General features: G+C 32.7%; 6 protein-coding genes across 11 annotated transcripts; 3 read left to right on the forward strand and 3 right to left on the reverse strand.

Moving 5' to 3' along the window:
* Positions 1-30: 30 nt before the first annotated feature.
* On the reverse strand, positions 31-4,951 carry LOC135839039 (calexcitin-2-like). Of its 3 annotated transcripts, XM_065354889.1 has the most exons (8): positions 4,722-4,949; positions 4,478-4,566; positions 3,127-3,431; positions 2,069-2,232; positions 1,857-1,962; positions 1,227-1,370; positions 1,004-1,113; positions 31-595 (listed from the first exon to the last, which is right to left on the reverse strand). In XM_065354889.1, exons 3-8 carry the CDS (start codon positions 3,425-3,427, stop codon positions 377-379), a joined length of 1,044 nt encoding a protein of 347 aa, XP_065210961.1. In that variant the 5' UTR covers positions 3,428-3,431; positions 4,478-4,566; positions 4,722-4,949; the 3' UTR covers positions 31-376. The 3 variants fall into 3 exon arrangements, with proteins under 3 accessions (XP_065210961.1, XP_065210963.1, XP_065210962.1); XM_065354891.1 differs by lacking the exon at positions 4,478-4,566 and having other exon boundaries at positions 4,722-4,951; XM_065354890.1 differs by lacking the exon at positions 4,478-4,566 and having other exon boundaries at positions 4,604-4,737.
* Positions 4,952-9,329: 4,378 nt separating this feature from the next.
* Positions 9,330-10,244, forward strand: LOC135839052 (large ribosomal subunit protein uL14m-like). The gene is made up of 2 exons (XM_065354905.1): positions 9,330-9,618; positions 9,699-10,244. The coding sequence occupies exon 2, from the start codon at positions 9,713-9,715 to the stop codon at positions 10,136-10,138; it is 426 nt and encodes a 141-aa protein (XP_065210977.1). The 5' UTR covers positions 9,330-9,618; positions 9,699-9,712; the 3' UTR covers positions 10,139-10,244.
* Positions 10,245-10,366: 122 nt separating this feature from the next.
* Positions 10,367-15,151, forward strand: LOC135839046 (ionotropic receptor 93a-like). 2 transcript variants are annotated; one of them, XM_065354897.1, is made up of 19 exons: positions 10,367-11,006; positions 11,091-11,243; positions 11,329-11,424; positions 11,512-11,661; positions 11,754-11,865; positions 11,979-12,084; positions 12,161-12,322; positions 12,396-12,563; positions 12,674-12,892; positions 12,988-13,094; positions 13,231-13,303; positions 13,375-13,452; positions 13,546-13,701; positions 13,779-13,941; positions 14,014-14,237; positions 14,314-14,497; positions 14,567-14,645; positions 14,718-14,872; positions 14,959-15,151. In XM_065354897.1, the coding sequence occupies exons 1-19, from the start codon at positions 10,910-10,912 to the stop codon at positions 15,054-15,056; spliced, it is 2,580 nt and encodes an 859-aa protein (XP_065210969.1). In that variant the 5' UTR covers positions 10,367-10,909; the 3' UTR covers positions 15,057-15,151. The 2 variants fall into 2 exon arrangements, with proteins under 2 accessions (XP_065210969.1, XP_065210970.1); XM_065354898.1 differs by lacking the exons at positions 14,567-14,645; positions 14,959-15,151 and having other exon boundaries at positions 14,718-14,867.
* On the reverse strand, positions 15,032-20,653 carry LOC135839047 (E3 ubiquitin-protein ligase COP1-like). Of its 2 annotated transcripts, XM_065354900.1 has the most exons (11): positions 20,242-20,653; positions 20,050-20,162; positions 16,970-17,130; positions 16,714-16,885; positions 16,530-16,632; positions 16,277-16,457; positions 16,050-16,196; positions 15,773-15,964; positions 15,543-15,692; positions 15,377-15,453; positions 15,032-15,304 (listed from the first exon to the last, which is right to left on the reverse strand). In XM_065354900.1, exons 1-11 carry the CDS (start codon positions 20,335-20,337, stop codon positions 15,155-15,157), a joined length of 1,542 nt encoding a protein of 513 aa, XP_065210972.1. In that variant the 5' UTR covers positions 20,338-20,653; the 3' UTR covers positions 15,032-15,154. The 2 variants fall into 2 exon arrangements, with proteins under 2 accessions (XP_065210972.1, XP_065210971.1); XM_065354899.1 differs by lacking the exons at positions 15,032-15,304; positions 15,377-15,453; positions 15,543-15,692; ... (5 more) ...; positions 16,970-17,130; positions 20,242-20,653 and adding an exon at positions 17,262-19,888.
* Positions 20,654-21,049: 396 nt separating this feature from the next.
* Positions 21,050-23,223, forward strand: Scgbeta (sarcoglycan beta). The gene is made up of 2 exons (XM_065354904.1): positions 21,050-21,495; positions 21,566-23,223. Exons 1-2 carry the CDS (start codon positions 21,377-21,379, stop codon positions 22,452-22,454), a joined length of 1,008 nt encoding a protein of 335 aa, XP_065210976.1. The 5' UTR covers positions 21,050-21,376; the 3' UTR covers positions 22,455-23,223.
* Positions 22,883-25,386, reverse strand: LOC135839049 (interleukin enhancer-binding factor 2 homolog). Of its 2 annotated transcripts, XM_065354903.1 has the most exons (10): positions 25,303-25,386; positions 25,111-25,180; positions 24,816-24,978; positions 24,610-24,738; positions 24,349-24,526; positions 24,116-24,278; positions 23,916-24,036; positions 23,711-23,822; positions 23,490-23,633; positions 22,883-23,416 (listed from the first exon to the last, which is right to left on the reverse strand). In XM_065354903.1, the coding sequence occupies exons 3-10, from the start codon at positions 24,975-24,977 to the stop codon at positions 23,298-23,300; spliced, it is 1,128 nt and encodes a 375-aa protein (XP_065210975.1). In that variant the 5' UTR covers position 24,978; positions 25,111-25,180; positions 25,303-25,386; the 3' UTR covers positions 22,883-23,297. The 2 variants fall into 2 exon arrangements, with proteins under 2 accessions (XP_065210975.1, XP_065210974.1); XM_065354902.1 differs by lacking the exon at positions 25,111-25,180 and having other exon boundaries at positions 25,232-25,386.
* Between the last annotated feature and the right edge of the window lie 21 nt (positions 25,387-25,407).

Below are 25,407 nucleotides of genomic sequence, written 5' to 3' on the forward strand. Positions count from 1 at the left end.
CACGTATAACCGAAAATTACTCAGCATAAATTTCACTTGGTCAATTTTAATTATGCAGACAATGTGAAAATGTGTTAGCCTAAGTACAACACTTTTATTGACAAGCTTACGTCAATCCATTTGAGTTGCTTACTATGTATTTGACATAAGATAAATGCGGCGTTGAAGGGACAACATATGTTACTATCGTTACGGCGCGAATTTACAAATCGAAAATGTCTTTTATTAATAAAAATTAATTACATACATTACATTCCTCTATCATTTTTATGTTATCGATGAATTTTTGAATGAACTTGTATCATACAACTCTTGTAGACGTATTTTGAATAAATATTGTTTTTTGTATAAAATTTTGAGATACTTAATTTTTTTTTCAAACGATTATCGAATGTCTATTGCTCTTCTTATCCGGCACGTATGGTTCGCGTTCTTCTGGTGGTGCACATAAGGCAGAATAGTCAATTGGAAACGTATCTGGACGAGCTCCACATTTTCCAAATAACCATTGACCTGGACCATTTGGATTCTTACAAAATAACCAATTGGCGAAACACAATTCGTATACATGAAACTTCAGTGGAAAATCGCCATTCTGTAATCAGCATAATATTACGAGTCATTTGATACCCATTATCGATGTACATACATATTTCTATGAAATACTAACCCTCAAAAAAAAAAAATAATCATTAGTCAATTTTTGTTTAATATATCATTTTTAAAATATTGAGTGGTATTATGGTATTAAATTCAAAGCTATATTGGGTACCTATAACAACTCCCATTCGGCGTACTAAACAAGAGAAACTGCTTCTAAAACATCGATCTTTTATCTTCAGAAATAAAAAAAAAGTCTAAAGTTTACGTGTACGATATTGAACCTTTAGAGGCAAAAGTCCTCCATCATTTTAATAAAAAAAAATGTCAAATTTTTGCGTTTCATAATTCAGTAACAAACTTAATTTCGAATAAATGAGAAAATATTTTCAAATATACGTACAGCGGTCAAAGTTTTATACATTTCATTTAAATCTTCTTCATTCATATCATGATAGCCTATTATGGAGGCGAAAAATGTTTTCAGTTCTTCTTTGGATAAGATACCATTGCCTGTAAGTTTCAATTTTAGCATCTGTTATGTAGTACATATACTTATTAGGTATTTTTGTGCACCTACTTAGAACGTCTGTGGTATAGAATATTTTTTCAATTTAAAAACTTACCGCTTTTATTTATCACAAGAAAAAGAACTTTTGGAAACTGCTGTAGCCAAAATGGAAGGTCTCTCATGCCCACCACACCGGTCAATAAATTACTCCATGTTCTCAACCAATCGTCTAATTCGATATAACAACTTATTGGTGATTCTGAAAAAATTGCGTTTTTGCAAATGCTCACATTCAAGTAGGTACCTATCTCATTGCTTATTCAGATATGTATAATTCGTACTACGATACACAGCAGCGTCAAACAGTGACATATTTTTTCAAAGGAAAGCGATAAAACACAATGGCAAATAGAATTAAATATTATTCGTTTACAAAAGAACGGAAATAAAATGATCATCGTCTAAGCTGATTACCCGACAGACTTGAAAGTAATCATGGCTCGCAGTAAGTAATCACAAAATACTTCCTTTTCAAAAGTTTTCAAGAATACTTAAAATCATCTATAAAATCACAAGTAGGAAACCTACCCAATTGCAAAAATTTTCGAAAAAGTACCTACTCGTCCTACTACAATTTTAAAATCTATCTCTCGGCATTCTTTTCGACACTGCTGATTATGAATATCAATTACCTAAATATTTATCAAACTGTTATATATGTAGTTAATTGAATAATTTATTTTACCTTTATTTACATTAACGAAAAATGTATTAATGAATTCTTGCTGTACTTGCTTCAGTAAAGAAAATTCAGTACCGCTATGAGACCAGTCAGCGAAATGTCTTAATTTCTGAAAAGAAAAAATTCATTTTTTAAATAGGCACTCCTACCAAATAATTAATCGGTGAAAAAACAATGTCTCGGTAGGTACCTAGCTACTAAAACATTTCACATACCTCTGCTAAATAATCAAAATCTTGGATAGAAATCAATTCATCTCGATCTAAATCCAATAGATTGGTAAAAAAATGCGAAAATTTTTCTTTTTGAATGTCCGAAAGATTTATAGGTTTCGGTGTTTCTTCATCGTCTCCTAATGAAGATCGTCTCACCCATGTCGCTGAAAAGTTACATGATCTTTTTTATAATTAAAGCGCCACTTTTTTTTCATTCGCAAAGAAAGTACCCATTTTTAACGCAAAATTGAAAATAATAGAATAGTAAAAACCTGCTAAATTTTGAAAAACATCTAGAATGAATTCTTTTGTTTCTTCATCGGAACTCATTCTCATTAAAAAAAAAAAAAAAAAAAAGTGCGAGATAGAGTGAAAGCGAGGGATGCAAAGTATTATGTTCCTTTCACAAGTTTAATCTTTTTACAAACTTTTAAAAATGGTGTAGTGTAATCGATACTTTAAATTTTTTTAAAAAATTATCAAAAGTACAATAGGTACGATAACCTAAAATTGATTCACGAGATGGAGAGAGTACCCTAGCTAAACGGAAAATTTTCTGTTCGCGGCCAGCAGTATCTACTTTCATGAAGTTTTCCTGCCAAAATAAATGCATATGTATGTACTTGTATACTTGTATAGGATAGATGCATTTTTTTTCTGCACGGCATGCAGTTCTTTTTATATAAGCAACGAAGCTAACAAAGCTAAAGGTAAAAATTTGCAAAGAATTTGTTAGAAATTTTTTATCCTACATTATGTTTTCAATGTTGACTGCCAAGAATGATAATTTTAAAGTTGAACTTGGATGCACAGATTTTTTTTCTTGTTGCATAAGTAAGTACGTTGTAACTATACTATGTGGATGCGCATTTTCATTAGGTAGGAAAATTTCGTGAAAGCGTAACAAACGGATATTTTTCGGCTTAACCGAGGCACCCTCTCAAACTGAACCGACTTTAATCATTTTTTAGCCGTTTAATATTACCTACATGCCTTATTTATTCAACTAATATTTGAAATTTGAGCAAAAGCAAAAATGAAAAGGTCGATCAACTTACTCCAAATATGTACACTCCAACCACGCTGACTCGTCGTATTTGTGGACATATTAGTATCTTCCATACATGTATTTAAATCATTTGTTACGGAATAATCTTGACCTTTCCAAGACAGCGTTCTTTTTAATAATTCTCTAGTTTTATCTTTTGTTCTATCGCACGCTGTTCTCCAAGTGGTAAAAAATTTTCTGGCAGATTTGTCGACGTCATCGCTAGTATCGGATCGAACACTAAAACTTGCATTTCGATGGTGTTTATGATGAATGGTCAATGTGCTACGTGGTGACGGTGGTTCGCTCATTTTACTATTGTAAAAAGAAGGGAAAAACGTGTTGCCACGGTATAGTAAATGAAAATGAATGTACACAATCACCAACATGGCCGGGTACCTCTACCTATATAGGTTTAGGTACCTACTTATTTTCTGAAATTTTTCATCAAACAACATAAATTATAGATGTAAAGTTTTAAGTTGTTCTTACATTTTTTACAACATACCTACCTACCAATTTCAGCTACCTAAATGTAATTTAATAAAAAATAAAAAAATCGATCGAATTGGTTTTCTCTTTCAGTCTTTCATACGACAACATTCAATTAAGTACCAATGTTGGACCTACACAATTTTTGGGACGTATTTGTAGAAAACAATACATTATTTGGAACGGTAGAATTGAGTTAATATCTGAATTAGTTTTGCAATACCAAAGTCAGAACCGCACACCATAGTTTTACCATATTTAAAAATAATGCGAAATAAAAGTTATTATTGTTCCTTCATTTCGTAAATGTTACTTGGCAACGGTTTTTCGTAAATTTAGTTTTCTTTTTAACGTTATAAAATGAAATAATCAATTTATGATTTAATTGTATAAGCATAAATTAAGATAAGGTTTACCTGTAGGTAATTGAACTTAGACATGCGTGTGCGTGATATAGTTTCAACATGTTTAAACGAAGTGAATTTTTTTTTTTGAAAAAATAATAATGAAAAAAAAAAACTTTTATTGTGTATTAGGCTAAGTAATTAAATTATAGATATGTACTTCAAAATTTTAACAGTTTAATTATTGCTGAGAAAGACTGACTTTTCGCCTAATTATTTAGCATGAAAATGTCCCTTCTGTGAAATTCTAGCCTATGAAAATAATATGACCATAAAATTTGACTCATTTGCCATAATATCATTATTAAAAATAAAAGTACCTAACAATTGGCACCCACCTACTTGAAACACATTTTTGTAAATAAAGCAAAAAATTCATACCTACCTACTTAAAAAAGGGTCATTTCTAATGATCCTTTTATTTAAATTTTAATTAATAAAAAATATACATATTATATTTCGTACCATGAAACCCCATTCTCGATAACATATTTCACTTCGTACTTCGTATCATTAACAATCCATACTTATGATATCCTTTCCAGTCAAGTGCTCTGTACAGCCATTAAATATTAAAAAAAAAAAACTTACGTCAACAAGGCTCGAAATAAAAACCACGCAGAGAAAATTCAAACATCATTGTCGTTAAAAAGCAGAAAATAAAACGTAAGTATACGTAAATGGAAAACACCAAAGTGAAAAAAATTACCATTATGAAATCAACGTAGGTAACTCCGCGCGCATCGCATCGTAGGATTTTCGCCCATTCCTCAACGCGAGCACTATTTTTCGAGAAAATAACCGCGAATAAATGAAAAAAAAAGAAATTTTTTACTAAAGAAATACTGTATTATTTCGTCGTGTAAAAACCGTTGTTATACATTGAAAACTTGGAGCTTTTGCGAAATAAACAAAAGATAATAATACACAGTGTGTACCTGTCACGCGAGAAGTTAACCCCCATTTATTGTACACGTATCCAGCTTATTCCTTCGATGTACCAACACGCTACTAAGTGATTCGAAAACCGCGGATTATGACTTTTTCAACCATTTATTAAGAGGTCAAAGTTGAACATTTGCAATAGAAAGTATAGACATCTCAGACTTAAATTTACTCTCTTTTTTTTAAATGCGAAATTATTCTTATAATTACAAACATTGATCGTTCGTTTGTTTTACGCAAATATATAGTAAAATAAGTACCTACAGTTTATTTTCTTCAGCTTGAATCGATTTACCAACATTATAATTACTTAATGTGGCGATTCATAACGATTATTACGAGGTATAAAATATAGTAAAATATATTGGGTGTAAGATAGAACATCCTTAAGTAGGCACATCTTTTAAACAATGAAAGCATGTGCAGTAAAAAGTGAAGATAAGTACTAACAGTATGAATAAATCTTTAAATAAAAATATCAACTAGGTACTCGCATGTACTTTAAAAGTCGAATAGATAGGTAATTGAATTTTCTAGATTCTGAAAAAATCACTTTCACCTGCAATTATACGAGCATGTTGATTGCCAGAAAGCAGAAGATGGGTGTTAGAGTTTGTTTTGGCACTAATCTTGAAACTTTAGTTGTCAAATTGTAAAAATCGGAAATGTATTCAATTCGTTAAATAAAATATTCGATGACTTGCTAGGTACTGAGTTTGAGAAACTGACAAAGGACTGGAAATTTTTCAAGAAAGGGACTATCTTATTATAGATTGAACTACTTAAGTACGAGACAATCCGGTTAAAATTCTTTCAAAAACAATTTCCGTTCATTTCAAAGGTATTAAAATTAGAAGCGTTTGCAAAGGTATACAAAATCTATAAACCTTGAATAAACAAACGTACCTATGTTGCGCCGGTAGAAAAATATTCGCATATTTGACATGAGGGGTGAATGTGTAGGATAAACAAAAAATGGGCTGTTTTCTAATTTATTATGAGTAGGTAGTTTACCAACAAATAATGGAGTATAATTATAGACATGAGTTCCACTCTGAATTTTTCGTCAATAAGTAGGGTTTTGGAAATCATTTAGGTAGGTACCAACAACTTTTTGTATTTAATTTGAAAAAACAAATAATAGGTGTACCTAACACAAGTACATATACAACAAAAATTAATAAAAAATTTAAACTAAAAATAATGCTAAGTTTGAAATATTTAGGTGAGTAGGCCTATATGAACAATCTTTGCATAAATACTTAAACGAAATTTTCCACACCTATTAAACCCATTAAAATTCATTGATGACTGGTGAGACATAACACGAAACATTTCCTTAATCAAAGATCGAAATGAGAATTCAAGAACAACGGACACAAAAAACATTTATAGCCTACCTACTTATTTATTTTACATCACGTAAATAATATTTCAAAGACATAAATCGGGCGTTATTTTCAAAAATCACAAAATTTTACTTCGAAAAATCTGTTCGAACAATAATCAATAGGTATATGGTATAAACATTACATTACTCACATAATTTTTAAAAAAACTGCCAATCTTTACTGCATGAAAGTATGCAGGATTACAAAAATGTCATGGATTGTGTTTGTAAAAGTACATAAAATACTTTTTTCGATATTACTTGCATCAAAAATTAATTTTCAACAAAAAGTCAAAAGAAAAATCAAGTCAAAAACTCAAAGTAATAATAATAAGTCGAATGAAGACAAAAATCCATTTCATTTATTAGGTACCCTTCTTAATGATTAAGTCAAAAAAATAATAATATCGTTTACAAGTTAGGTAGGTACCTTACCTCGCCATGAAATAAAGTACTGAAGTAGACTATGTACCTCATACCTACGCATTTTGATTATATTATAAAGTATAAACCCTTCCGCTCCACTCGAGTCTTCTTTTCACCTTAATTTGACATTGCAAGTTTCAAGTTTCATTCATTTTTAGAGATGATAAATTTCAGGAAATTTATTTTTTGGAAACTTTCAGAAACTTTCGGAAACTTTCCAGAAACTTTCTGGAAATTTATTTTTCTTCGATGAATGAGGCACCCCATACCTGTATTTAACAAATGCCAGTTTTAAAATGTTATTGGTCAACTACAAACTCATGAATTTCCAATAATTCTGTTTTTTTCATTTATTCTCATATTTTCTGCAATAAAATGTCATTTGTGTGGTGTTTTATGAATTAAAAAATGTGACCAAGTTCAAGAATTCAATGATTATACCTCACAAAAAATAAAAAACTGCACCAGAAAAATTCTAAAAGAAAAAAAATGCAGGGATGTGAACCAAAATTTTCAACTGTAGGTAACTGGAACTGAAATAAACCAGAACATTTTCGGGGAAATAATTTCCAATTTTTTATCCAATTAGCTTTTACTGAAATCAAAACAAAAATTGGAATTGGAACCCAAATTTGAAATTTTCATTTCTCCAAACATAAGCTTGTAACCTTTGAATAAATTTGGTCAACTAATATGGTGCATGAAATTGCGACAATTGAGACAAATATTGCCATTTTCTCTCATTAGTCATTGAATAATTTTTTTTATTTAAAAAAATTGATTCTTGAATCATTAACAATGCATATCTTGAACTTCTTGAAGGAGACAACTAATTATAGGTATTTGTTTTTGAAAAAATGTGCAGTATTTTTTTAAATTTCAAGAAATTGTCTCAAAATGGTTGATCCGCAGGTTTGTTATTGTTACACCTGTTGAAAAAATGATACCAAGTCGTGTATATATGCGTATTTCGAAAATTTCATTCAAAAAATTTTTTAAAAAACCAAGAAAAACATATTTTTTTGTTTCAAATGTCATAATCTAGTGGTGTTTGTTTACTGTTTACAAGCATTTCCTTAGTGGACTGCTACATAAGCGGCAACCTTTGAGTATATAATATACATGATATGGAGGGCTAATAAAGCAGGTTCCGTGGAGGATTCTGTAGAGCGCGCTCGACTTGGTTCAGTAAAAGAACCCAACTCATTTTAGACCTTAGAGACAATTTTGTAAAGTAAAAAATAGTTTAATGAGTACCCAAGAAGTCATAAGCCTTCCCTTGAACATTTTTAAACATTTGAACTTCAATTCATCGCTTACATTTATCATTTATCAAAATCGCTATCATAGGTTCTTTTACTGAACCAGATGCTGAATGCTGGATTATTAGCCCTCCATATCATGTATATTATATACTCAAAGGCGGCAACTCGGCAACTTAGCAACTTCGTTTCGCGTCAGTGGAACGAAAATGATAAGAAGTTGCTCGGTTATTGGCTGGAACTAGCAACCAAATCAAAATTTTTTGATTTGGTTGCCAAGTTGCCAGTTGCTGGTTGCTAGTTGCCGCTTATGTAGCAGTCCACTTATTATGAATAAAAATTCTGAACTCTGGTGAGCGTTTTGGTGAAAATTTATAAATTTCATAAATTTCCATGGAAATGGAAATTTAAAAATTTGAAAGTTTCCGGAAAATTTCCTGAAAAATTTCAAGAAAGTTTCCTTTGAAAGTTTCCTCTCATCTCTATTCATTTTTCATTCGATTTGAAATCTGAATTGACTGAAAATAAGTTGGACGTAAGAGTATCCACGGTAAAATACCGCTCTTCATTTTACATTATGTATAGTATAGGCAGGCCCGGACTTGCCCGGAGAAAATCGCGGTGGGCCACGACGTATTTGGGCCGGTGAGGCGGTGAGGTAAAAACTGGGCCACTAAAAAATTTCTGAATTAACATAAGTATTAAGTAGTAAGTACATATGAAGAGTGATATTCCAAAACTCGCTTTGTCCATTTTTATCAAAGTTGAGTTTTCAGTGGTACCTGGTAGATGAAGTATTAACTCACATTCCTACATCATCAACCTACCAAAATGAGGTGTTAAACTCACCTAAATAGCCAATTCACTAAAAATTAAAAAAAAAAATAATGTTCCAAAACGCGCTTTGTCCATTTTTATTGAAATTTTTTTCAGCAGTATTTAGTGGATGAAATGTATACCTACACTCCTACATCATAAATCCGCCTAAATAAAGTGCTAAACTCGCCTAAAAATCCAATTTACCCGTTTAAAGGGAAACTGTTTTTCCTCTCTCCTGAAAAGTTGTGAAAATGGACAAAGCGAGTTTTGGAATATCACTCTTCATATGTATTATGTTTATGTATGTAATTGTAATGTACAAACAAAAAAAAAAAACAGTTCATTTTTCTACTCAACAGTCAACAGTCAACTTCAACATTTACTGCAAATTTGGTTTCAGTTTCAGTTTCCTTCCTATAGCATTCGAAAGTCTGAACTCCAAAGAAACTTTGAGTCTACAAAGAAATCACGATTGTTATCAATCGCACTTTTCACTGATAACAAAATTGCCGATTTGATTTTTGAACTTCGAAGATTTGAAATCGAAATGAGAAAAATTAAAGATATCCGTGCTTACTCCTTTCGCCAAAAAAAATATTGAAATTTGTTCGATATCTTCATGCAGAGTATTTATAAAATGTCTAATCAAGTCGGTTACTAATTTCCTTGCTTCATGTTGGAACAGACACCATCCTGACCATAAAATTTCCAGTTGAAATCGCTGTTTATCCCTACGGTTTGTAGCTGATAGGTATTTCAAAAAAGTAAGACAAAAACAACTTATTAAACATTTTTCCAATTACAATTAGTATTACTTAATAAATTACTCGAACTGTTATTTCAGAGCCAACATTCAATATGTTTACCACCGCTATCCGAAGTTTTCACACCAGCAATGCATTGAATCATATAATGAAGCTTACACGACTTCGAGTAGTAGATAATAGTACCATAGGAAAACAAGCCATGGCCGAGGGGAAACCACCTTACTGCATTCATGTTTATAATAAGACTGGGATTGGTACTATAGGTGATGTAGTTTTAGTGGCGATCAAAGGAGAGAAGAAGAAAGGAATTATTGTCGGCGTCGTAAAAACTCAAAAATCTAATATTCCTAGATTTGACACGAATAATTTAGTTTTGATAGATCATAATGGTTCTCCTTTGGGTACAAGAATTCATGTACCTATTCCTCATATTTTAAGAACAAGATTGAAAGAAAAGACTTTTTCGAAGGGAGCTGATTACACTAAATTATTGTCTATTGCTACGAGATTCGTTTAATGTCTACTATCACTTGGTATGGGTACTTATCAAGTTTACACCATCTGTAGATTTACTGTAACAAACATTTTTTAATATTAAAATTTATTTCCATTGTTTTCATCGATATATTTTTTCAATTCTTATCTTTCTAGTAATAATGGAGGTACCTCTACCTAGTACACCTACCTACCTACCTACCTATTCTGAACTAGTGTGCGGTAAAAGTGCAAGATACGTGTCTTTGCAATTAAAAGGGTTTTGTATTTTTCAGATTCATTTTTTGTTCTCGTGGTCTTCGAACAACATATTGGTAATTAATGATGTTTCTTCAAAAACGTCTTGATGAGTCAATTTTTATTTTCAATTGCCTATTGTAAGTAGGTAAGATCGCGTCGAACATGTTTCAATAACTGATCTCAGAATTCAGAACAGTTCAATTTGAAGAATTCGTCAAGTTCATTTACTTACCCTTTTCCTAGACGTAAATTAACAACATTTTCATTATTTATTAAATTGACCTATTTCTATGAACACGCACATATCGAAGTAATCACGATTTCTACCCACATGTTGCCACATGTAATGGCAAGTTCTTCAGTAATTTTCAAGCATTGTGCGATTATTACCCGAGTATGATTACTTACAGTAAATTAAACACTCAATAATTCATTTTTGTCGTTAAAAATCTCGGTACTCCATAAATGCTGTGAATAATAAAGAAATGTTGGTTAGAAATGCCGAGCAGTATGGCAGAAGTTGGTTAAAAATACCGAGCAGTATTACAGAAACATGAATTATTGGCAGTATGTCGCACTGTTATGGAATTTTCTCATCTGCAAAACTTTTCAAAATAATGCTAACTCACCGCTTATCAACGATTCAATCGGTAGGCTAATACTCAAATTTAATTTAAAATAATTAGAATAACTAAATTTTCAACAAATACTCAATAACTACCTCACCTTCTCAGTCATCGTAGCTGATCCATCTTTCATCTCATCACAAGAAGTGCAATTGAGAGATGTCATCGAAACACATAAAAAGTCGTTGAAAGAAACTCACATTGAACATGGCATGCTCTCTGTGGAACTATTCACTAATATGGACATCAAACTAACAAAAGGTCAGCCTAAGTTGTGTATTCTTTTTCACTCTTCACGTTAAGTAGGTAATTATTTTCGATAATTACTTTGAGTTTACCATAACAGAATTAACTGCAATATTAGCAATTGGTAACTGTCACGATATTTGGAATCTGCACAATAATGCTGAAGATAAAGATATAATGTACTTAGCCATAACAGGTGAACTTTTTAAAAATTTAATTCAATAGATAGGTAAGCCTAGATATCTTGTTATATACCTAAGTTCATTGTTTACCACTAATTTAGACAATCAATGTAAACGGTTACCTGTCAATGAAGCGATTACAATTCCACTAGCGAGTGACGGTTCCGAGTTACCGCAATTGATAATTGATTTACAACAATCAAAAGCTGTAAACTGGAAAACTGCAACACTTATACACGATGATTCTATAAGTAATTTTTTCATTTATACATATTTATCTGCCTGTACGTAAATTTACTTTTGGTTGACAATTTAAAAATTTCATTTTTGTGATAAATGTCAGGTGATGAACAAATAAATGACATTGCAGCAGCACTTTCCGGTAAACAGTCATTGCAAGATCACGTCAGTGTTATGATATTCAAATTGCTGCCAGCAGAAACTGATTGGGAGAGGTGATATACCAACATATAATTATTTAAGAGACAAATCTCTGAAGGAGCACATTAACGTGCCTAGCTTTATTATACTGTATGTACTAAGAATAGGCTCAAATGTGAAATTTCAGGAGAAAAATAGTCTACGATATGTTTTATAAATTTCCCCACACAAATAAAAATCATAATTTCATGGTGATCGTACGATTCGACGCAGTATCATTGATAATTGAAACGGTAAGCAGATGAATTGATTTTCATGATCTATTTCTCAACATGATCAGTTGGCACCTAGGATAAATATTTTGTTTAGGCTCAACGTTTTGGATTAACTTCACCGATCGATCAATGGTTAATTATTATACCAGACATGAATACCGGGCCATTTAATTTAGACACATTTTCTGGTTTAATATCGGAAGGAGAAAATTTTAGTTTCATTGTTAACAAATCGATATCTGGGAAAACATGCATTGTAAGAATACATAGTTCATCAAAATTCATCCTTTACTTCAAATTATGAACAAATAATGGATTTAATTTTCTAGTACGGTATGTTATGTCACATACAAGAATTACTCAAAATTTTAATGTTGGGACTGGAAGCAAATATTTTTGAAGAACTTGGACTTTCTAAAGAAATATCCGAAGAAGAATGGGAATCCATAAAACCTACCAAAAGGGATAGGAGAGAATCCATAATATCATACATAAAAGTAAGAAGATATGTACTATACTACCTATCTTTTTAGTTTCTGTAGCTTAAGTCATTTTTTTCTAAATCCCGACACTGATAATTAAATGACAAACAATGATATTATTTTAGGCAAAATTAAGCGAAACGGGTGTCTGCGGTAACTGTACTTCTTGGGTTGTGATAACTGCTGACACTTGGGGAATAGAATTTCGTGAAACTCCGGCAATTGCTGAGTTATCAGCGTCAGGGATGTGGCAAATACAAACTGGTTTCAAGTTGAATGATTTTGTATTCCCTCACATCGAACATGGATTTAAAAAAAGAACTCTTTCGATAGTCACTTTTCACGTGAGAACATCAATTTCAATATAAAATAGAAACATATACCTACTTCAAATCGATTGATAATTAATTAATTAATTAATTATTATTGAATGATACAGTACCCTCCTTGGCAAATTCTAAGAATGAATGAATCAGGTCACGTTGAAGAATATAGAGGACTTGTTTTTGAAATCATAAATGAGTTATCGTTCAGTTTGAACTTCACGTAAGTTTGAATTCATCCAGGTACCTTACCTACCTAGTACCTGTTATGGGTACCTATGTAGTAATAGGTAAGGTTCCCCCCAATCCAATTAAATTTTGTGAAATTGGTTTGAAAGCTACCGTTAATGAAATTTCAGATGTAATATTATAATCACGTCAAATAACACCGAAGGGTTTTCAAATAGTTCCAAAATTACGGAAAAAATTGAGGTAAATTCTTTTAAATAGCGTATAGATTTGTGAGAATTTTAAAGAGATTTTCAGCAAAAAATCTGTTTCAGATGTTACAAGGAGAGGATGATAGTTCCCTACTAGAACAAACATGGAATAAAATGTCCGACTTGGTACAACAAAAAAAAGTACGTTTGAAAAGAAAACTTAAAACAAAATTTTAATGCATAAGTTGGTGTACAGAGTAAATAGGCACCTAACTTCAATTTCTTGTTCTTCAGGTTTTCTTAGGAGGCGCAGCTTTCCCCATAGATCCCAAATTTAAATTCTCTATTAACTATACGACACCAATTGCTATAGAATCTTACAACATATTGACGGCGAAAGCTCAACCAGTATCCAGGGCGCTTCTTTTCACAGCACCTTTCACATTGGGAGTAGGTTCATTCGTATCTTGCTTTTGTTTTCTTTTTGGTTCCATCATCATCACGTAATTTCGAATATGTATTTACAGATATGGGTTTCAATTGCTGTATCCGTGTTACTAGTAACACCTATATTGAATTATTTTCATAGATATACTCCGTACTACGAATATTACAACATTAAACACGCAGGTGGCTTGAGCCACCCAATTAATTGCTTTTGGTACATTTATGGAGCATTACTACAACAAGGTAAGGATGCAAAAAACATAATGCGATTTCGTCTCTTTTCATACACAAAATATAGTAAGACATATTTTGCAGGGGGAACGTATTTACCAGAAGCAGATAGCGGCCGTCTAGTTGTGGCTACATGGTGGTTATTTGTTTTAGTTATAGTGACCACCTACAGTGGAAACTTGGTTGCATTTTTGACATTTCCACAAATGGCAACCATGGTCACTAATATCAATGAACTACTGAAAGCTGGCGAAGATGGTATTACATGGGGAATACCAAACCGTTCTAGTTTACAAAAATTACTTTTGGTAAATATTTACGAAAAGTTCTTCTAAATTGGCCACACAAAATACTGATTAAAGGTACCAATAATAATTGTTAAAGGATTTACAAGATGAACCAAAACTTAAGCAATTATACGATAAAGCTGAATTACACACCGGAGTATCAGCTGGACTCATGGATAGAGTACGCAGCGGAAAACACGTGTACATACATCGAAAAACGAATCTTTTATTTCTATTAAAACGTGAATTTCAACGTACCAACAGTTGTGATTTTGCTCTAGGTAAGCGAATGTCATAATACTTTTAAAAAATTGTTCCTAGTTATCTTTCCAGCATGGTTTTTTTTAAAGGCAAAAATGAATTTCTTGAAGAAAGATTAGCTATGATTACTGCCCTTCATAATCCTTACTTGAAATTGATCAATCGAGAGTAATTATTTTATGTTAATTAGTTTATATCACATAAAAATATGGATAAAAAAAAATTATTCACTCATTACAGAATTGAAAGAATGCAACACGTAGGATTGATAGAGAAATGGATGTTGGAATACTTGCCAAAACGAGATAAATGTTGGAAGAATAAACAAACAGACGTAACAAACCACACAGTCAATCTAGATGACATACAAGGCTCATTTTTCGTTTTATTTCTTGGTAAGTGTTGTGAATTACGAAAAAAAATCGCATGCTTTACATAATAGTAATACCTGAATAGTTCAATGTTTTGAATCAAATTTCAGGATTCTTATCGGGATTTATAACTATTAATATTGAAGTATTATGGAAGAAGTATAAAAAAGTGAAAAAAGAAAATGTAATCCAACCGTTCATAATGTAATTTTAAAAAATGAACATGCTTCAATTAGTATTAACAAATTGGAAATTTTATTGAAAATTGATCAACGATAAGAAAAAATAAAAACTTATAACTCACGACTATTTTTTCTCTGAAAGTTGCATTAAAAATTGAGTCAACGTTCTGGTAGGTCTCCCAGTCATACCAGAATGTAAGTAGGGAAGGTCGTCTTTGGGTCCCATCACACCAGCAATATCTAAATGGAGCCAATCTCCAGGAGGACTGAATTCCTGTAGTAAAACAAATGATAAGTAAAAACTTGTGAATAATTCCCGAGATAATAAGGACGTTTTATTTCATACTTTGAGGAATGCAGCAGCAGTACAAGCTCCTCCGCCTTTTCCTTTACCAACATTATTCACATCAACAGCAGGATATTCTGTAGAAAAAAATTGAACATTATTACCTTACTATTTCTTTTTCTCAATACATGAGTATTGAGTATGCGTGCGTAGTAACAATAATTACCAGTAATATTTTTAGAGTAGCATTTCCACAAAGGAAACCGCCAAACACGATCGCCGGTATACGCCCCAGCTTGAGATAGTTCTTTCCATAATTCGTTAGAATTGGAAAAAACTCCGGTAGCTACACCACCTAGAGCTACTCTCATTGCGCCTGAAAATACATCAACTTGTAAATTAATTCTTTTCGGCATTGATTTTCACTTCATAATTAATTCTAGCTTGAATAAGCACCAGTAAGGGTAGCGATATCGAGAGTGAATTTTGGATCAAACGAGGCAGCATAACAAAGCGCATCCGCTAAAATGAGTCTTCCTTCTGCATCAGTATTATCGATTTGAATAGTTTTGCCATTCATAGCAGTGACAATATCACCCGGTTTATTTGCCATTCCACTCGGCATGTTTTCACATAACGGTATTAAACCTAAGAAACGTGTTAAAATGAATAAGGTTAGTTGCAGTGAATACTGTACAAAAATAGTATAAACATTTCCAATTGAAATACAAACCTATAAAATTAATTGGTAATTCCAGCTGAGCAACTGATAACATTGTAGCTAAAACACAAGCTGCTCCGCCCATATCAGCTCTCATTTCATCCATAGATGCCGAAGGTTTCAAACTAATTCCACCGCTGTCAAAGGTAACACCCTTGCCTGAAACAATTCGAATCCGAATTTTCAAGTTGAGCAATTCCAGTAACACTTCGTAGAATAAATAAGTAGTCGTAAATTACCTACGAATACAATAGGCTTAGAATTTTTAGGGCCGTGTTGATATTTAAGTTCTAGGAACACGGGAGGTTCGGTAGAGCCTTTTGCCACGCTGTAAAAAGCTTCCATTTTCTTATTCAAAATCCAGTCTTTGTGATGGATTTTCACCTCTATTCCACAAGGACTTAACAATTTTTCGGCGACCTTAAATGAGCAAGAAATTAATAATTTCAATATTCAATTTGAAGAAATCGGTAAGTTGGAAAAGACACTCACATTGGCAAATATGGAAGGCGTCATTTTATTACTGGGCATGTCTGCTAATCTTCTGGCTACGTTTTGAGCATCCGCTTTTATACAGCCAATTTTCCAATCCTCTCTAAATTATGATTTTTTTTTTTTAAGAATTGAAAATGAGGTAAAAATAAAATTCCAGTAGATTATTGCTCGTATCACTTACTCATTTCCATTCAGAAGGGAAACCCGAGGTTGCGACTTTACTTTTTCCTTATTTTTAAATTCTTGAAATTTCCAAACACCTAAATGCGAACCTTCTGCAGCTGCTTCAGAATCATTAAAACTTTCGGTCGTTATACTATCAAATTCGTGCGCCTGTAAACTGCGACATCCGGCTACAGCAATTGGAAAAAAAGAAAGTTACTTCGAGCACATCAAATTCTTAAGTGATATTTTCAAGACTAAAATTATTATTTTACCTGCAGCAGCGATTCTGATACTTTCTTTCTTCTCGTTGATTTCTTCCAATGCGTCGTAATTTGTACTATCTTTCGGCAATCCAACCAAAGCAACGCCATCGTAATTCGAGCACAAGGAGTAGAAAACTTTTGCGGACCCAGGTTTCAAACTTGATTTCACACTAGATGAAAAGTGAACATATCAAGTCATGAGCATTTTCAAGTCATCTCTTAATAAGAAAACTGTGATATAATGTAAATGAAAAGAGATAACCCATTCAACAAATTATCAAAAAAATGAAAAACGAACGAATAAAATGAAACGAAGAATTACTTTATTTTGATAATCTTTACAATTAGCAGCTAGAAGAAAATTCCTAGAAAAATTGAACAGTATCGAGACGAAATTTGAATGAAATACTATCGACTGATGAATAATTTAAATAGAAATAAGGTAATTCTTTACACCACGAGATAACATACCTACATTCGATTCGTAAGTAAGCTATCGCTAATATCCAAATAAATACAGAAAAATGATGAAAAAATAATACAACTTGTTAGGTAACATGAATTAAATACTCATAATTTGTAACAATACGACATCGCTAATATCCAAATAAATACAGAAAAATGATGAAAAAATAATACAACTTGTTAGGTAACATGAATTAAATACTCATAATTTGTAACAATACGACACGTTTACTTCTAAAACAATATAACAGCCCTATAAAAAATTCATAAATATTTGTACCCCAAATTAACAGAATTGTTTACGCAGCAGTGGCAGCAAGTACTTAAAACAAAAAAATATAGATACAAAATATTTCAATAAAACGAAATTTGAGATGAAAAACAAACAAACAATCGAAAGAACAAATGAACAAATAAAATCTATAAGAAGGTAAGATTCATCAACGAGAAAAAAAGTACAACTAAAGTCAGATAATGCGAGATTATATCAACTCGAGGATTTTGATCGTTCCTTGGCTATTGGCAGCAATAACAACATTGGATAACTGTTTCCAACAAACTGCAGAAACAAATTCATTCACATCATCATCTTTCTCTTCTTTTTCCAAGACACTACACAACCCATCGAATTTATAGTGCAGCAATTTCTTACACAACCCTTTATAATAAATATACAGAGAGTTATTTTCGGAGCCACAAGCAATGTAGTCACCGTCTGTGGCAAGTCCTACAAAATTTTTTTCATTAATATGCCCCACGTAAGAACGCAAACAATGAGAAGCATTAATATTCCATAATTTCAATTGGCTATCCGTCGATGCTGAAACAATGTCTTCTCTACTCAGAAATTTGACGTAGGAGACTGCTTTTCGATGACCTTTGAACACAGCTAGCGCGTGTTTCATGTTTCTTAAATCGTAATAATGAACACAGTGATCAGCTGAACCAAAAGCAAGATGACATGAACTTTTAGGATTAAATTTTACGCAGCAAACGTTCGCTTTCGCTTCCAACGAAGCTATGGAGTGTTCTTCATTTAGTGACCAAAGTTTGACGCGTGCGTCGTCTGAACCGGAAGCAATTAAACGTGTATCTACGTTATTGAAATCAACGCTCCAGCATCGTTTTTCATGTTCTTGAAATGTTTTCGTTCTTTGACTGGTACTCACATCCCATATGGTAACCGTACCTTCATAATCACTGCTAGCCAGAACTCCTTTGTGGTAAGAGTTCCAACTAATACATGAGATTTTCGAAGACGATACCATTTCGGTGCAAGGATAATGGACATCGACCGTATCTTGAATAACTTGAGCATATTCGTAAACTTTAATACGTTTTGTAACACCAGCAATAGCGAAAAATTCGTTATCTTTATCGAATTCTATACTAGAGACGATTGTCGAGTTGTTGAATATATCATTAGAATAGCTTAACGTTGCTAGTGGTCTGAGTTTACTGTATCTAGAAAATTTAATCAGATTATCTCTAAATGTGTCTAAACCCGTTATGTTGCTGACACTGGTATCGCTCGAAGATGAGCATTTGTCGTTACTTTTACCAAAAGTAATTTCTTTAGCTCTGCAAGCGAAATAGCACTTGACGAAATCATCGAAATGCGCCTGTATTATTTGATTACGTAACGAAAAGGAAGACTGGGTAATTTCTGTACTTTTGTGAATGCTATTAAAACTCTCCGTTCGATTGGATTCTTTCCTATCAGGAACTACGGCTTCTTTTTTCGACACAGGATCTTCGGAAGTTTTCTCAAAAGAGCTGCTACTGCTGTCGGAATCGGAATTTCGAAGAATTTCTTCGACTTCTTCGATATCTTTTTTAATTATGCTCACTTCCTTGGTTATATCACATAGCTGTCTCTCTTTTAAACGTAATAAGTTCTTAAGAAATTCGTACAGTAACTTATTTTGAGTAGCGCATGATTCCGCTTCCAAGCGTTGTTTACGCTGTTGCAAAACCTCCAACATAACATTTACATCCGGTAACGATAAATTTTGCGATTCGGAAGCAACAAAATCTTTTAATCCATCAGAATTACTTTGTGAAGAACTTCCTCGATCAAAGGGATAGTCCAGTGTTAACCCCAATTCTTCTGCTGCTTTCAAACGAGATTTGTATTTGGCGATTAACTCGTTTAGTAAAAAATTCGGAAACGTGTGTTCAATTCCTGCTAGCGCGAAACTGCATTTCGGGCAACGATGATTTACTTCAAGAGCTTTGGATATGCACCGAAAACAAAATGTATGACCACACCGAGTAATATGAGCTTCTTCTAAAACATCGAAACATATCGGGCACAAGAAATCGTTTGTTTTGTCTTCAAATGTTCCACTAATTCCGCTAGGCACGGTGGGATGTTGACGTTTCATGGGCCGCGAACGAACGGGTGATGGAAATATCATCTCTCGCCCGCTTGACATTATTACAGATAATTTTTAACTATATCTGAAACATAATTCAATCGAATGAAAATAAAAATTTTCAACATTAAGGAAGCGGGCGAGAGAGATGAAAACAAAATAAAAATACAATAGAAATTCCTACGAGTGGAACTTTGGTAATTGGACAGCAAAAAAGAGCACCACATAAACAAGACTTTCACTTACATATTCAAGTGTTGTTGAAGCTTTCCCGACACTTGTTTATCGTAAGTTTCAGCAGCCTGAGTGAATTTCAGCTCATCTTTTTCATTACAATGTACTCCAAGAACTAGACCTTTCTGTAACATGCGCATAAAATTGGAATTGGCAACACATCCACATTACATTCATCTACTTCGAAATCCAAACCGTACTTACCCTACATTGGATTCCTTCGGTCGCTAAATAACGAAAACATTGGTTGGATACTCTATGTAATGAAGGCGACTCAGCAATTCTTAGGAAATGAACCATGCTTCACAGCAGCGATCGTAATAAAACTTAGGAACTTTGTACAACAAAAAGACACTTTCACAATGCTTTATCAATTCCAAATTTGAATTTATGAAAATGTATGCGCCTTATTCTAAAAGTGGAAGTGAGATGAGATCGTGAGAATTTGGAAGGTGAATACGACTTTACGAAACAAAACAAAAGCAAATTGTCAAAAACGGATCAATTAATCAATTTTCTTCCAAAATTTCAATTCTAGTATGCATTATTTTTCAATTTTTCATTTTCAATTTCATTGCAAGTGCAAGCTTATCAATCATTCTTCGGCAAAAAAATGAAAATTACTGCAGGCAACAATGATGAAAAAATTCTCTTTTTCAACTTTTCCATTACATGAAATGAAATGAATAACATGAATGAAAGATGATTGACAATTGATAACAAATAGCAATGCAAAATTGCAGAGAAAAGGAAGGTAATAAATTCAATTAAAAATATTCCATTTTTTGCTAGAATTTTTGCACAATTGCATACGAACTGTGAAATAAAGGGATTTTTGCAATATGAACACGTGTAACAATGAGTCAAAATTAAGGATGTTGGTGAAAAAATCATGCACTGGATCACACTGATCACACTCATGTTTTTGTCGCAACTCGCAAGACAAGCAACAATCAACATCAACATTATTTGTTGTAACTTTTTTTCAAAATTTTTGAGCAACATTTTCTCTGTTATCATTTTTGAATATCCCATTCCCCTTTTCCCAGGGTTTTCTCGATTTCTCAAAGTTGAACTTTCTCAAATTCATTCGCCCTTTTTCAATCTTGTTTACTTTTTTCTTTTTGAATGGGCGTTCATTGCACACGTTTGTTTTTGTGTCTTTTTAAATGGAAAATTGAAAAATCAAAATATGTTTAACTGATATTGTGAAGTTACCTTTCTGAGATATTTCCTTCTAAGTACGAAAGTACGATCATATAATTACTATTATGAAATAATGATTTAAAATAATAAGAGCAATAGAACAATAGATAATTTCTCCATAGTTTATTCGAAAATGAGTGTTATATCGGATAACGATAGCGGCAAAGTTGTGGAAGGCTGTGGAGGTAGACTGATTCAAAAAACTGAATCACTGATGAAAAGGAGGTCACAAAAGTATTCTAATCGCGCGAGGTAATTTTTGTTTTTGATACTGAATTTTTTAAATTTAACTTCTTTGCTATGATTTCGGTTCATTTTTCAGTGCAGCGATGTCGAATTCAACCTCAGTTACACAGCTGGACCGAGCTCCGAATATCATGCCTCAAAAAACCTATATATTCTGGCTTTTGATTCTAATTATATTCTTCATGGCTGCGGTGAATTTCACTGTGTTGATCATTATGATCAACGTTCTACGTATTGGCGAAGGGATGGAAAGTATGGAAATGCTATCTAAAGAAGAAATTATCAAATTATACGGTGATACGGATTTCGATTACATTGTGTACAATGAAGAAGCTCTGAAAGGTTTTCAAGATATTCCTTTACAAGTTAGAAGTAATGAAGGATTTGTTGTAATGGCTTTGAACAATTATAAAGACATGATCTCTAGTGACAAAATGAAACTTACAAATGATGAAATATCATTTTCGAACATTGATCATTTCCAAGTGGTTGATCCTGTCACTCAAAAAACAGTGTTTTCAACGCATAATAACAATTATGAGATTCCAAAAGGCGTATCTAATTTAGATATAAAACGATTGCGCGTTAATCGATTGGTGAGCCCGAGTAATTCAAATTTAACAATTAAATCAGACTCCCTTACTAAAATAAAGGGTAATGAAGGAATGAATGTAAAAGGCAAAGAAGTTACATTCTTTGCCGATGGTGATATTCATTTGAAAAGTGTAAAGGGTGATATACATTTACTAGCTGGCAACATTACTATAAATATGAAAGATATTCAAACTTCATTTACAAATCAGCGAGGATATGCCTCTCAGTACAGTGGATCTCACTTTAAATTATGTGTGTGCATGCCTCAAGGAGTGCTCTTTAAAGTTCCTGTTCTTAAAGGTAAAAACCCTCAAAAAGCTTGTAGTAATGTTGACTTTTCTGAAAGGAATAACCCTTGCGTTAAACTATGAATAAAATTTCAAATCTTTCGACGCTTTAGGACAATAAAAATTACCTTTCGGTATTCGTGCAGCGTTCCTTTCTCTAATAATCTGGTGAATACTTTTCTACTTAATTTTTAAAATCGCTTCTTATTTCTTAAGAGAATCAAAAAAAGTAATGAGGATGGCATTTTTTTATCGACAGTTTTTAGAAAATCAAAATGTATGTAGCGCAGTCAAGTCTATCTCTCTAGTCACTGTACATAATTCAGATTTTCACCATGACAATTCCAATTCGCGTATTTCACAAAATCTAGATTTTTTATTTTATATTTTTATACGTATTTTGCTGTATTAGATTAGAATACTATACACTACCTTCTATGAGTAACTATTCATTTCAGGAATGGGAAAAAATCTCTTATAAAAACTCCAGTAAACAAAGTAAAAAAAAGAAGTGAACACTAAACACTGTAATTTTTTCTAGTCAATTATCGATACGTTTATGTTTATAGATATATGTAAAGTAAACTAAGAGAACGATCAGACGTCTATTGTATTAACTCAATAAGATAACATTCTAGTCAAATAAGTACCTAATTAATAACCGAATCAACGTCAACGGTGACATTTTCAATATTTATCGATGTATACTTTTTTTCAATTCGTTTTGCGGCGTACCAACTACTGATGATAAAAAATTATATTCAAATTATAGATAGGATTGTTTAGTTGTTTTTCTTAACTCATATCATAACAATTTTACATGTTGATTAATAATTAAACACACTCACACAAATACGTTTCCAATTTTTGTTCTGTTATAAAAAAAATACTCGGTAAAAAAATAGGAAAGGAAGGAAAAAAAGGAGTTCACGTTTCGGTAGTCGATACTTCCATCTCTTCAACAGTTGGTTCTTTGGGTTTCTCATAAGCTTTCTCCAAAGGATTGACAACGACTCCTTGCCACATTGTGGCTGTTGTAGCGATATCTGCAAATAGAAGAGTAAAGAAAAATGACTATCTCTTCCTAACTTACAACACATCGCACATTGATCGACTCACTCGATTTTCCATTCAACAGAGGTGAAAATCCTCCGTGCGCCAACACACGAATCAAATTCTGAGCTGTTAAACACAGTAAATCTTGCTGTTCATATGGCATAGCATTATGGAGCCATTTGTTGTTGTCACACGGATCAGCAATACCTAAAACAGTGTTACGTTAAAATTTTATTGTTCTTCGTTCAAACATACGAAAATCTATTCAACATTTTCACACCAACCAGCTGATCCAATCAAAAATAAACCAGCTGCAAGTAGTTGTAGAGCACGTTTATAGGCAGCGCATTCGTTTAATGGTTCTTTCTTCGGATAATTCGTAACACAATGAAAAGCCTAAACGGAATAAAAAATTAATTTCAGTAAGTGGTGATATCAAAACGTGCTGTACGCTGAGAAGAGAAAATATATAAGATCAAGCCAAAATACCAGAAGATCAATCATCCAAGGAGACAAAACGGCGAGCCCTTCAAATCTATTCTTCAAATCGCGCAAAAGCCGCACAACACTTCTTATTGTAGGATTCGGAGCACTTTCTTCGAACCACCGACTGAAAATGAAGAAAATTAGAAAAGAACGTTCGTCACGAAATCACGAAATTTGATTCTGGGTTAACTAAAGTCTCATACACATGTTTAATAGCAGCAGCGTGATTTTCCAACGTTTTCAAAGGAAGGTGTACGTTAGGGTCCAATTTACTGTAATTAGTCGATACAGTAGCGATACGAATCCGTACTCCCCCTAAACCACCTTTTATGAAGAAACCATTTTCATTCAATTCATAAATGTATTCTGTAAACAGAAAAATTAAATAGTCTCGAACCACAACTTATAGGTTGAATAATGTAGTAATAATACCCACTGTCAGCTTGGGGAATGTTAGTTGATTTTTTCAAATCTTCTAAAACACGGGCTGCGAGCACCTCGATAGATTTTTGAAAAGGTAACGTTTGTAAAATAACTACAACGTCCGCAATTTTATGTCCGCGTAAAATGGTTCCCTTTTTATAAGATCCGACCGGTCTAGATTCTTCAATTTGCTACAGAAAGAAGACAATTACAATATATTGTAGGGTAAATTCATAAATTGTACTTGATCAACAGATATTCGAACAGTACTCACACAGCCGCTGAAATTCCCAGGAGATGCGATCAAATTACGAAACACATTTTGTACTTCTGTAATCAAAGTACTCAAGTTGGTCAATTCGGCTTCTGTTGGAGTCAGTTCGCTCACTCGTTTCAGAAGCATCTAAAATGCACGAATTCTCAAGATTATACATACGTTTATGCTCAACAGTACAAATAAGAACTTTTATAAATACCTACCGCTTGGAAATTATCATCATTCGACGGATGAACTCTCTGAAAACTACTTTCAGAAATAGTTAAATCAAACGGTGGCTTGGCCACATGAGTTTTCACTGTTTTGTACGGAACCCGTAATTGAGCGCCTCGGTTCAATGGACGTCCTCCTCCTCCTCGCATCATTCTAAATACAAAATACAAAATCAATTGAGAATTAAAATCAGCTTTAAAGAATGGTAGTTCTATCGAGCAAGAATTGGAACCGGCAAACACAGACGAAGAAAAAGGTAACAAAAGTATCATTACTCGTACTTACGCACTAGCGGGATTGGTAAATCGTACAGGATAATAATTTAGTGAGGAAATGATGAAACGCAAAGCAAGAGCTGCATTAAAACAAAACGAAGAGAATTGTTGTAATAAAATCAAAAACTTACCACAATTATTTCTGACTGATTATATTTTATTCAAGAAAGTGTCTTCAGTTCAGTAATGTAAACCAACTTACTTTGCGATTTGTGTCTGTCTCTGTCTGTGCGTGTGCGCTTGTGGTTGTTATCAATACACGCAAAATAAAACACGCATGCGTATGACTAACATTTCAACTTCGTTG

The sequence above is a fragment of the Planococcus citri genome, chromosome 3 (genome assembly GCF_950023065.1).
Source record: "Planococcus citri chromosome 3, ihPlaCitr1.1, whole genome shotgun sequence".
In the NCBI taxonomy this organism is placed as follows: domain Eukaryota; kingdom Metazoa; phylum Arthropoda; class Insecta; order Hemiptera; family Pseudococcidae; genus Planococcus; species Planococcus citri.